This window comes from Apaloderma vittatum, unplaced genomic scaffold (genome assembly GCF_000703405.1).
Source record: "Apaloderma vittatum isolate BGI_N311 unplaced genomic scaffold, ASM70340v1 scaffold18953, whole genome shotgun sequence".
Lineage (NCBI taxonomy): Eukaryota > Metazoa > Chordata > Aves > Trogoniformes > Trogonidae > Apaloderma > Apaloderma vittatum.
Window position 1 is genome coordinate 1 of NW_009708916.1, and position 12427 is coordinate 12427.

Sequence of the window (12427 nt, forward strand, 5' to 3'; positions counted from 1 at the left end):
GGTGCCCGTGTTGCGTGGGCAGCTCTGTGGTGAAGGGTGCCTCCATGAACTTTAATTTTATTACGTGCTTCCTTCTTTAAAGGAGTTCTGCGTGCCTAACAGAGTGCTTTAAAGTTGGCAACATAGCGTTTCAGTGCTAGTTTCTGTAGTGGGGGTGCTGATAAACAGCGTGTGACCCGTGACCTGACGAGTAAGGTGTTGCGTGCTGGTTGGGACACAGTAAGGTTCAGCACATCTAAAAAATGTATATATATATATATATGTATGCTTACAGCTTACTCCTTCCTCGGAGACATTTCTCCTTCCTCGGAGACATTTCTCCTTCCTTGGAGACTTTCAAAGTCTGGACACAATCCTGTGCGATCTACTGTAGGGGATCCTGCTCTGGCAGGGGGGCTGGACTAGATGATCTTTTGAGGTCCCTTCCAACCCTGAACATTCTGTGATTCTGTGATACGTGAAGATGTATCAAGTGGCGTTAACCTTTAAGGATGATATCCAGAAAGTACAAATGTAGAGCAAGCTTGTTTAGTGTTTCACTTAGAGCTTTCTGCTTGGTGACTGAAGCTAGTAATTTCGTCACGTCCCCAGAGTTTAATAAGGATATTACAGGGAACTTACGGTTAAAGCAGTTTTATTAATATCTATGTAGTGCATCTAAATGTCTTAAGAAACTAGTACTTTTGTAGAATTGGGAAATGGTAAAGAGTGTTAGGGATGTGTGTGTTTAGATAAACCGTTGCAATACTTCAGCATAGTCAAGTGTTAAATATGTTTGGACATGAGTTTCTGTTTTGTCACTGACTAACTGTAAAGTAACTTCCTGAATTTCTTAGTTTGGGCATAACTGACTCTTGTCTCTTCAGTGTTGGTGAGGAACAAGCATAACAACTGCACATTTAATCTCTGTTTTGTCATTTTTCTTACAGAAGTGCAATCATGACATCCATAGAAGAAAACTTTCCTCGAGGGGGTATCCAGAAAAAACCCACGGAGAGAAAAACACTCAACCTAAAGCTAGAGCGGGACAATTTGTTTGCTGTATGTTGTTTGCATGTTCTGGATTAACTCTTCTCAGAGCTCTTCCTCTGTCAGAACAGACTTGCAGTCCTTCCTATCCCTTACTTCTGTAGTGAACTGTAGAAGGGACTTCCACAAAGAGATAACTGCTGACATCCACCTTTCTTCTGATCTTTTGATGCATGTTGAATGTGATCACAGAAAAAGTTCAATCAAAATTATTGATCAGGCTTTAGCTTTTAAATTTCCCACAAACATCTTATCCTGAGGTGGTGATGTGGTGAGGCTGGTGTTAGGGAATATAGACTACGTTGGGTCTTTCAGTTAGCAGAGTATAGTGCAGGTCACTTCACCACTCTTTTTTTCCATTCCTCAGGTTCAGTTTTGTTAATGATCAGCCTCAGCCCAAAGGAGATGTTTTTGAAGACTTACATGCTTACATATAGCAGTTAGCAAGATTGTTCTCTTTTTTTTCTCCAATTCTATCTTCTTCTAATTTTATTCCTGCAAGCAGAGTTCTGCCTTAGTGCAAAATTCATCTCTTTACCCACTTTTATTTTTTTTCCCTCTGTGCTTATAATCTGCTTTAGGTTCACCATGAAGAACAATCCCAAAAAAGAAAAAGGAGCCAAAAGGATCAAGGAAACCAGAAAAAGTTCAAGACAGACAAAACAACCACTGCTAAAGACAACGTTGTAGATATTGAACCGAATTGAGGTTTGTGGATAAATGTTTGATTTTTGTGTCTCTCTCTCTTTTGGGCTGTGTAAAATTGACACATTCTTCCTCACTAAACATGTAAAATGTATCAGTGGTTTGAGACAAAAGTGGTTTTACCAGCCTGTTACTACTGACTTGCTAAGATATCCACAGCATGTTATTCTTCCTGCTTTCCCAGGCAGTCTGTGAGGGGATGCTGTTCCTTGGTTGTATAAAAGAGGTCAGTGACTATGAACTAGTCATCAGCTTGCCCAACGGACTTCTAGGATTTGTGCCGGTCACGCAGATCTGCGATGCCTACAGCAAAATGCTGAGCAATCAGGTGGCCCAAGGAGAACTCCTGGAGGTGAGACCTTGGATGGGGCTGTGATTTGTGCCCAGGAGATGGGGAATGTTAGTAATGCCTCAGAACCAACCCTGAGCTCTTGCTTGGGAGCCTGGTTTCTAGAGTCGTGCAGCTGACTTGCCGTCTGTAGTGCCTTAGCCTTGGCTAAACAACCCTTGAACTTTGTAGACGGCCTGTTGAACGTAAAGAGATTTGTCTTGCCTGTCTGCTGCTGAAGCTAAATACTGATCCCTGGCTGTGGGCATTGATGGGAAGAAGATTGGGAAGTGGTTGGAAAATGGGTGGAAGCATTTCTCACGGACATGGGAAGTGACGTGGTCCTTGCAGTTCAGTTGTGTGTTGATGCACACAGCTTGCTGCTGCATAGTGCTAATGCAGACTGATCTTGGTTTGGAGCTGGCTTTTCCAAATAAACTTTTGAGATTTCTTGATAATGCTGATTACTAGAAAGAAAGAGGGTATAATAATCCATTGCTCTCTCTCTGCTGTTACTGCCCATAAGTTTTCTTACGGTGTTCTGCAGTGTGAGATATGCCAGGTATGCCAGTCTTTGCCTGGTGGTGGTGGTTTGCTCTGCTAAAGAGGGAGGTTAGCTTGGGGTCACTATTGACTCTGTAGGTGTTTCCTCAGCTGCAACCTCCTGACTCTGGCCCACACAGTATTCCTTTTTAAGCAAAGCCTACCAGTCTTGCTAATGTCACCTGGTGTCACTGCTGCCTCTGTATTGAGATCATGGTGTTTGTGGCATTTCTTGCCTTTTATTGTAGTGTTGGACAGAGAAATAGGATTTTCCAATAGGATTTTGATTTTGAAAGCTATTTCAGTAACAAATTCTGGCCATCTTATTTAATATTGTCACATCTGTATGTTTCTCTCCTGACTGTCTTGCTGGGCAGGACTTGAATTCGCTCTTGGACATGTATTACCCAGGGACACTGGTGAGGTGCATTGTGACCAGTGTTGAGAAAAGTGCTGACGGACGTCGGAGTATCAAATTATCGATTGATCCCAAGAAGGTCAATAATGGTCTGAATGCTTCAGCACTAGCATCGGGCATGGTATGTGTGTTCTGGGTCTGTCACAGCCTCTGTAAGCTTTGGGGGTGCCTCTTGCACAGTGTGTGGGCAAACATTTCAGTTTGTCCTTGTATGGGAGGAGAGCAGAATGCAGAGCTGCTCCCATCCTGGAAGGGACCTGGGAGGAGAGGGCAATACTGGGTCTTGGGTCCAGGCTAAAACTCATAAAATCCATCCATTCACCTGTTTCTGTTTCAATATGGACAAGTTATTTAATTATTTCTTTCTGGATAAGTTTCTTTGTTATTTGTGCAGAGAATAGTATTTAACGTGTCTTGAAGAGATGTTTAGTTGTTTTGTTTTTGTGTATCTGGCTGCATGATTGTAGGCATGTTCCTGCAATTAGAACACCTGTTATTTTTGAGCATCCCAAATGTTTTCCTTACTGGTTTGTGAACTCTGTAGATACACACATAGTTCGATAAGGGTAGAGTTGACACCTCACTGCCAGATGAGCTGTATATTAAGAAATAATGTAGTACTCTTTCTGCTGCTCTAGAAAACTAAGTTCTCTGTCCTTATGAAACAAGTGAGTACTTGAGTGGGGAATCTATTACTGTATGTGCATTCTCTGAAGACCCAGCTGTTTCATCACATTACTGAATTCCAGTGCTTCCCTCCCAACAGCTGCTCTCTGGCTTTGTGTCTAGTGTGGAAGACCATGGCTACCTCATTGATATTGGAGTTGGTGGGACTCATGCTTTCCTGCCTCGTCAAAAAGCCCAAAATTACATCAAAGCAGTCAAGAGAGGTAAGAAGTGCTGGAGGAACTGCTGGGATTAAAATTGAGGTGGAGAATGATGGATATTAAAGCTTTGTTGTATATGTGGTGTTAGTGCACCTCACTAAGATTTGGTCAAGGTGGAGTCTTGGCGAGGTGTTGAAAACAGGAGTTTTTGTGTCTGGTCTGCAACAAGTTGCTGGGTTTCAGCTTGTTTTCTGACAGACTGTGTTACTGTTCCAAGCACATCCGTCCCTGCTGGCAGTAGACTTTGAGAGAGGTTGAGAGGTGTTCTAATTTCTTAAAATAGAGGGAACTCTGAAAAAGCTTTGAAAAGAGCAGAAAGGAATCTCTCAGTGTTCTGGTATAGGGTTTTTATGCTGTGGCTTGTCTTTTTAGGGCCTGACTTGAAAATAGGCCAAAACCTGAACTGTGTCATTGTGGAAGTAAAGAACGAGGGAAGAGTGGTCCATTTGTCTGTTGATCGATCAGATGTTGCTGCATCTCTTGCAACAGAGCGACAGAACTGGACACTTTCTAATTTATTGCCAGGGCTAGTGGTGAAAGCTCGAGTGCAGAAGGTAAGCTCTGGTTTGGGTTTGTTTTGCTGGATTTGACTGGATGTTCTTGGGGGCCTTTTTTGATCCTTGCTGAAGGCAGGGACATAGGTGAAGTAGAGATGGAAGTTTATGCTTTGGAAAATATTGTGTTTGGGCTCAATTACTTTACAGTAGCAAACACTGTTATCTGCTAGACACTCCCTCCGTTTCAGTCACCTAAGGTCTGATCTCTGTCCTGGTTGTGATGCTCTGAGTGTAAAGGCTTCAGCCTGAAGTTGATGATGCAGCGTGAAGCAGAACATGATCCATTTTGTGCTTCTCTGACCTTTACCTAGGTAAAAAGTATTCAGAGGTTAGCAGCAGTTTTCACAGAATACACAGCGTTATCAAAAAAAAAGTGAAATGTATGAATTGTTTGAGAGCAACCTGAGGACTTTTTTTTTTTTTTTTGACATCTTTTCTTTCCTAGGTGGCCCCACTTGGGATCAAACTGAACTTTCTATCTTCCTTCACCGGCATTGTAGATTTCATGCACATGGACCCAGAGAAATCCATGAACTATGCTCCAGATCAAATGGTAAGGAGGATGACAGATGGCTGCAGTCTGTATGTTTCTTACAACATCTCTTATCTTCTCCAGTATTTCTGTGGAATAATCTCTGAAATCTTATTGATGATAGCTGGTCTTTCTCATCTTTATTTGAATTATCATCATGGCTGCTTTAGAGCAGCTTTGCTTTAGAGCAAACCATTCCTGGAGTAACAAAAGATTTATTTAGGAAGCATGAGAGACTTGCAAGTGATAGAAAAATAGCTTGTGTGGCGTTGGTACGAGGCTCATCTGTAAACAACATGACAAAAGCAAAAATCCCTTGTATATGAAGCTATTAGAACTCAGGTTATGTCTTAGTAGTAATACTGGAAAGTGCTTGCACATGGACAAAGAGTTCAGGTACCAAGCACAGTGTCTGAAAACATGAGCCATGTACCTTTCTCCTCTTTTGTTTATGAACTTGTGTTTAACGAACATACTGTCTTCTCCCAGATGAAAGCTTGCATCCTCTCTGTCCACCCCACATCCAAGGTGGTGCGGCTTACTCTACGGCAAGCCTTCCTCCACCCTGGGGGATCCCCAAACCAGCTCTCCAATGATCGCATGGGGGCAGTAGTGGAGGAATCAACAGTGAAAGCTTTCTACAAACAGTTTGGTGCCTTCTTTGAGCTTGATGATGGTGCTCTTGCGTTTGCACGAGTAAGTACCAGGGCAGTGAGGCCAGTCCTCCTTAGCTAGCTTAGCCTCCAGGGGAAGGAGGCTAGGAGGAGGTTTGATTTTCTACCTTTATGACTACTTTTGTGCTTTTTTTGAGTCAAATACAAAAAAAATAATTGAGACAATGTGGAATGTGTTTGCCAAATCATACCTCCCCTTGTTTGGGTTGGAACGTGGGAGGGTTTTTGTGGAGAAACTGGTGAAACTTACTGCGTAGGTAAAGTCTGTTAGAGGAACAGTTTTATCAGATGCCACCACTTCAACCTAAGGTCTTATCAGTATGCTTCCATTCGGCAAATACTAACCTCTTGCAATTCGTTTTTTCTAGTTGAAACATCTTTCAAAAAACAGAAAATCCTTTAAACCTGGGGCATTTAAGACAGGATGCAAACATAAATGTCGGATCATTGACTACAGCCTGATGGATGAGATGTGTATTGTATCTCTGAAGTAGTAAGTTTCATAGACTCTTCCAGAAAGTTGATTAAAGGATTAGAAGAGTGTGATTGAGAATGGAAAATACTGCATTGCTTTGCTGGACTGGAACTTGCCATTTGGGGTTCTTGGCCGGTATCTCTGTTGTCTCATGTCTGGTTGTTGGGACATCTTGCATATCGTCTCCATGCTATAGGGAATTGGGACACCATCCTTGTGATTGGTGAGCTGAGGCACAAGGAGGTTAAATTACATCTGCCTAGATCTTGTCAGATGCCTGTGGCTGAACAGAAGACTGAACCTTGATCTTCCAAGTTCTAGGCCATTTTTCTCGCCCCTCACTTAGTATTTCCATCTGTGTGGCTTTAAGCAATGCACATGATGGGTTCCCCTTTCACAGAGCCATGGCTGGTGGCCATAGCTGTGTGGCTGTCTCATGGAATGGAGCCTGGTGAACCTCCCTGAACTTTATGTCCAGAGAGCTGTTTTGGGAGGTGGTTCAGTTGGAGTAAAACACAGAACTCTGGAGTTGTAGAGCATTAGGGCTTATGTGGGATCATGGATATTTTGGACAAGGCAAAGGGAACTGACTGTCCTTGTAACCTGGGTTTCTTTCAAGCTTACTAATCGGTCATCTGTTGCTGTGTCTCTTTCCTAGTCAGATTATTGAAGCACGGTTTCTGCAATACCAGGATATCCACACAGGGGATGTTGTGCAGGTGAGCTTCTGAAGGACTTACACTGCTTAGCCATTACGCTTAGAAGAGTGATCTAGCTAATATGCGTTTCCTCTGCCTGATACGTACGTTCAACTTCTGATCCAGACTAGTGAGATAAAAGCGAGGAGAAAAACCTCCCGTTGCAGGACTAGATTAGTAGAATGCGACACTCTTTTCTTCCCCGTTTTGTTCAGGTTTTTATTCATGATGCTGCCATGGCAGTGAAATTTTAGCTGCAGTCAGGCATTTATTTATGTCCATGAATATGTTTTTAGAAATAACTTGAGTGAAAGAAACTAAAAAATGCCTTTCACTCAAAGTAAAAGTTCATGTATGGACTCAGTTATGATCACTCTTACGTCCGAGTCATGACTGCATTGGATATGTCTCTGGAAACAATTCTAGTTTGCCAGAGTCCATAGGGATTTGGCAGAAGTAGCCAATGCTTAAGGAAGAGAGACTGTAAAACAACCTTATAGAATGTATAAAAGTTAATGGGTCAGATTGGTTCGATGGACTGTGGGTTGGACTAAGATTTTTTTTTTTGGAGGCTGATTTGGTTTGGTGATAATTGGCTGTTTCTTACCTGTGTGCAGTCTGCTTCTCATGCTGTTTTTACTGATCCTTTCCCTGTTTTGTGGTCTAGGGCAAAGTGTTTGCTCTGAAATCTATTGGGATGCAGGTGAAAGTGACTGGTGGGATTAAAGGGCTCGTGCCGTCCATGCATCTTGCTGATGTGATTCTGAAGCAACCTGAGAAGAAGTACAGCATAGGAGATGAAGTCAAGTGTCGGGTGAGAGCTGCCAGACAGTATCTTCAGCTGCTTTGCACTCTTTTATTCTAAGTATTTAGCAGCTATATTGGTCAAGCAATGTCAGACATGCTTTTTGAACATTCTTGTACTCTATTCTTGTAGGTGCTAGAGTGCAATCCTGCAGGAAAGAAGCTGATCCTTACTCTAAAGAGAAGTATTGTGCAATCAAAGCTTCCAATCCTCTCCAGTTATGAAGATGCAAAACCAGGTGTGATCACACATGGATTTGTGGTGTGTGCAAGGGAATTCGGCTGCATTGTGAAGTTCTACAATGATGTGAAGGGTCTGGTACCTAAGAATGAGCTGAGCTCAGAACCCATATCTTCTCCAGAGAAAGTCTTCCATGAAGGCCAGGTAATTAATGTACCTATGTCATGCCTTGTGTTTGAATGCAAAAGAGAAATCTGCAGCTGAGTTGACTCCAACATAGATTTTCCCTTGGAGGATCTAGCTACACCAAGAGATGTTTGTCTTTTCACTTAAAATCGTTGGTTGTGCTCTACTTAACAGATGAGGCTGTGAAAGGGGCATCCCTTCTTTGAGTATTTCACAGATCTGCCTTTGTTTCTAGGCGCTCTGGTGTGCAGGAGGTACCATATTTGATACAGTGACTACACTTGGCTGAGCTACTCAGTAACTCAGGTCTTCTGATTAGGAAGTCAGAATTTCTGACTGCAAATCTGAAGATCTGAATTTTAGTCTCAACTCTGCTACAGATCTCTTACTTACTTTTAGCAAGTCGTTTGATGATTATATACTTGGATTTTCCATCTGTTTGAACAGGACACTTGTTGAACCTGTTGAGTTATGGTCACTGGCCTGCTCTCCTTAGGTCTGAGAGAAAAGTGTCCTGTATGCGTTTCCTCATCTCATTTTGAAGGTGGTAGCACGCTGAGGAGGAGAATGAGCTGAATTAAGCTTTTGTTTTCTCTTTTCTTTCATGCAGGTTGTTAAAGTAATGGTCTTGAAATGTGAGCCCCAGCAGGAAAGACTCTTGTTGTCCTTCAGGTTGTCAGGCGAGCCTGCCCTGGAGGGCAGGAAGGAAGGTACCCCAAAGAAGAAACAGGAAGTGAAATATCAAATAGGAGAGGTATTGAATTCAATGACTGTTCCCCTTTTTGCCTTTTCCTCCTTGTTTTCCGAACAATTTGGTAGCACTTTGAACAGTGTTGCTTCAAGAAAAGCTATTGCTGGTCAGGAATTAGCATTAAATGTGCATTTCTTAATGTGTGGTTGGCCTCCTGGGTCAGAAACAGGATCTCTGTTGTCAGAGGTCAGGATAGAGAAGCCTCAGGACAGTCCTTCTGGGGGTACCAATTAGTGCTCCTACTCCTAGGTGGAGTCCTCCTTCTTCTAGGTGCTACTGATGTTCTCACTCCAAAAGCAGCTACTTTTGCTCCCTGGAAAAATGCAACTTCAGATGAATGTTTTGAAAGCTTTGACATTGTCTTTAGACAATACCCTGCAGATACTGCTAACGCAGGAGCAGGGCTCTTCTAATCTTGTTTAATCCATTTGCTCTTCAAGTAAAAACTAAGAGAACATTTCTAGCTCCTGATTTGTCTGGGAGCCTAGAATTACATTTTATTTTACTATCACTGTTGGCATGCTTTTTAGACTCAGCCATGTTGATGTGAGGTTTTCTCATGTATAGCTGGGAGGCAATGTCAGAGCCTCTGCAGCTGAGGATTTGGTACCCTGTGCATCAGAAGGGATGACTTTAAAGACGTGGGTTTTTCTATCACTGAATTTGTTCTCTTTTCAGATGGTTGATGTGAAAGTCTTGAAGAAGAAAGATAACGGACTAGAGGTTTCCATCTTGGAAGGTGAAGGCAATGTTGTAGCCTCGATTCCCACAATGCACCTCTCTGACTTCATCACTACCTGCAAGCTCCTGTGGCATTGTCTTCAAGAGGGAGATGTCTTGCCCAGAGTTATGTGCCTAAGTCACAAGGGGGAGCGTATTGTATCCTTTGCTACCTCAGCCAGTCAGACAAAGCAGTGGGGAAGGAGAGGTATCTGTCAGGAATCCAGAATATCTGCCGCAAACACAAGATGCACTAGTTAGTGTGTTGAAGTGACAGTCCCTCTTAGGCTAGTGATGCTTCAAAGAGTCATGCTTGTGTTAAAAGTGAGGCTCAGCTGCTGCTAGAATCTCATTGGAGCCAGGACTTGGTTGTGAATTTACTGATCTTCCCAACCAGCTTCTGGGCTGTTAATTATATCACGACATTAGGAAGAATTTTGCTGGTTTTATATGACAAATTGGAACTGAAATATTAGGATGTTGACATTTCTTCTAGTGTGAAGCATGCATCTTTAGTGCTGAGCAGCTTAAAAGACATCAGTTGCTAGATTTTAGTGTGGAGAGATCAAGACAGAAGTTGGAATTGCAGGATTTTGAGCTTCTATACTAACGTGCAAAAAGTGCGCTAGCCCAAGAGTTAGCAGCACTAAGAGATTTGCTTGCCTTTGGGCTACTTTCATTCATCTTTTCCCATTTTTCTTAACTGGTTGTTCAGATCTTGAGCAGAAAGTCTGCAGTGATTTCTGCTGTACAGGAGGAGCAAGTTGTGAGAAATTTCTCTGAAATCCAGCCTGGGATGCTGTTAACTGGTTACGTGAGGAATGTGATGCCCTTTGGAGTGTTTGTGGAGTTCCCTTTTGGTGTGACAGGACTGGCGCCCAAAATGGTAAGCAAGGTGTTTGCTTCAGTGAACAGCAGATGCGAAAAGAGCATAAAGCATATCAGGTCTGTTTGAAACATGGCTTTTAGCAGAGGTATGATAAGGAAGGAACAATGGGGCTGTGGATCTTGTGTTTGCAGAGCTTGCTCCAGTTGGGTAAAAGCTGCCTTTACGTTTGTGTTTTAATTCACTTGCAAAATGAAACAAAGGACTTTATTCAGGCGAGCTTAAGCTTCAACAAGGAAGCTTCATGTGACTTCAGCAGTTCATTTTAATTGATGGCTTTTTATTAGTCTGTTAATTTCTCTTACGCATTTCCATGAAGTCTTAACTCAAACCCATCTGAACAGCACTGCAGATGGTTGATAGTTAGCAGCTGTGCTCAGTAACCCTTGTCCTTTTGTTTCCCTTGCACAGAGCATGAGTGACAAATTTGTGACAGACACCAAGGACCACTTTGTGGTGGGACAGACTGTGATTGCAAAGGTCATGAGCATTGATGAGGAGAAGCAACGTGTGCTCCTCAATCTGAAGGTGTCAGAGTGCAGCTCAGGCGATTCTGCTGCAGAAAGCTTTGCCCTGCTGAATCAGTATTTCAACGAGATGATAGAAATCAGGAGCTTGTTGAGAAAAAGAGGTAAAAGATTGCACATATTCTGCTAGTTCGTTCAGGAAAAGCAGCACTGGTGCCTGGGTACTAGGGTGATAGGCACATAAGAATCAGAATGGACATATGTCAGTTTTCTGTATTCAAAAGTGATGGAAGGAGAGAAGAGAAATGGAAGTGGCCTGAGTCAGCACATCCGTGCCACTTGCTCTGACATTAGAAAGGCTGGGCAAGTTAGTTGCCTGATGGTAAAGCCATGATCTTTTTTCCTGTTCTTTAAACAGTACATCTGTTTAAATTGAATGATGCTTTTGGAGGGTTAAAAATAACAGAGGAAAAATCTTTGATTTAAGAATTTCCTTACACACTGCAGGCAGCAGGTGCTATTACCGTGTTTAAGCAAATAGGACTAGCTTTGTTTATCAAAATAAAGATGAATGTTGATGAGTAATTATGTGTTATTTGTATGCATACTCTATTTGCTGGTGACTCATAACTGATGAGAAGTTATCATTTCTACCTTCATCTGACAGTGCTTTTTTAACTACAGTGGTGAAGGACACTAGGATTGTGCTTTTTTATTGGCAGTCGAGAACTGCTCCTACTATTCTTACAGTACAGAAATCTGGATTTTTGCATGCTATGATCATCAGGTTCCTTTTTATTGTTGATATTTGTCCATGGGATGCCTGATTTTCCCAGAGGAATTTTTCAATTGCCCTAAGCCTTAGCCAGGCTTAACTTGAAAGGACAAGGATAATTTTGCTGACACTCAAGTGCTTGTGATAGTACAAACCTACTACTCACAGGAGGATGGGTTTGTACAAATAGATTTGCATACTTATATTACAGGTTTGCTGAATGAGTCCTCCAGCAAAGGTTTTCTCACATGCTGCTTTTCTAGTGTTAGGAGTACTGGATGTATTGCAGTTAATTTTTATCAAATACTAGATTTTCCTTCTTAGATTCTTCTTATACCCATTAGAGATTAGTCTTTTGTTTCAGGCCTGTCTTGTGGTTTTAGTTATTGATCTGTTTTGCTTTCACTTTTTTCTATATGCAGTGCTGTGTGCCAGTATATCCACAAGACTGGAAAATGTTCCCTCCAAAGTTATCAGATCCTTAATGACACAGAAGTGTATCTACCTTGATTGAGTCTTAGACTTTCCTTTGTATTTCTACAGATCCAGGAGCCTAAACTTTGTTTTCCATTGTGAAGGTGGATATAAATGCTTGCTGTGTGCTCTTGGGCAAAGGTGAAGGCTGTCTTTGTTTTGCAAAGAGACAACATAGGTGAAACTGACTTCCTATTTATTCTTCCCTTTATTTAGGGGAGCCCAGCATGGCCCAAGGCCTTTGTGAGCTGGTGCCTGGGAAGGAGCTGCAGCTGGTTGTGCAGGATGTGAAGGAGGATGGCTCAGCACTGTTCAGTGGCAGGGGTGTGGCAGGGCT

General features: G+C 42.3%; 1 protein-coding gene across 1 annotated transcript in view; it reads left to right on the plus strand.

Annotated features, from left to right (window-relative positions):
• The first annotated feature begins 939 nt into the window (after positions 1 to 939).
• Positions 940 to 12427, plus strand: part of PDCD11 (programmed cell death 11) — a 23746-nt gene continuing 12258 nt past the window's right edge. The window contains 17 exon segments of the mRNA XM_009866736.1: positions 940 to 1041; positions 1611 to 1751; positions 1919 to 2086; positions 2983 to 3144; positions 3790 to 3913; positions 4283 to 4464; positions 4913 to 5020; positions 5489 to 5695; positions 6042 to 6166; positions 6807 to 6867; positions 7514 to 7660; positions 7784 to 8035; positions 8628 to 8771; positions 9447 to 9647; positions 10204 to 10374; positions 10786 to 11005; positions 12307 to 12427. The exon segment at positions 12307 to 12427 is cut by the window's right edge and continues 1 nt beyond it. Coding sequence (XP_009865038.1) covers positions 940 to 1041; positions 1611 to 1751; positions 1919 to 2086; positions 2983 to 3144; positions 3790 to 3913; positions 4283 to 4464; positions 4913 to 5020; positions 5489 to 5695; positions 6042 to 6166; positions 6807 to 6867; positions 7514 to 7660; positions 7784 to 8035; positions 8628 to 8771; positions 9447 to 9647; positions 10204 to 10374; positions 10786 to 11005; positions 12307 to 12427 — 2636 coding nt within the window.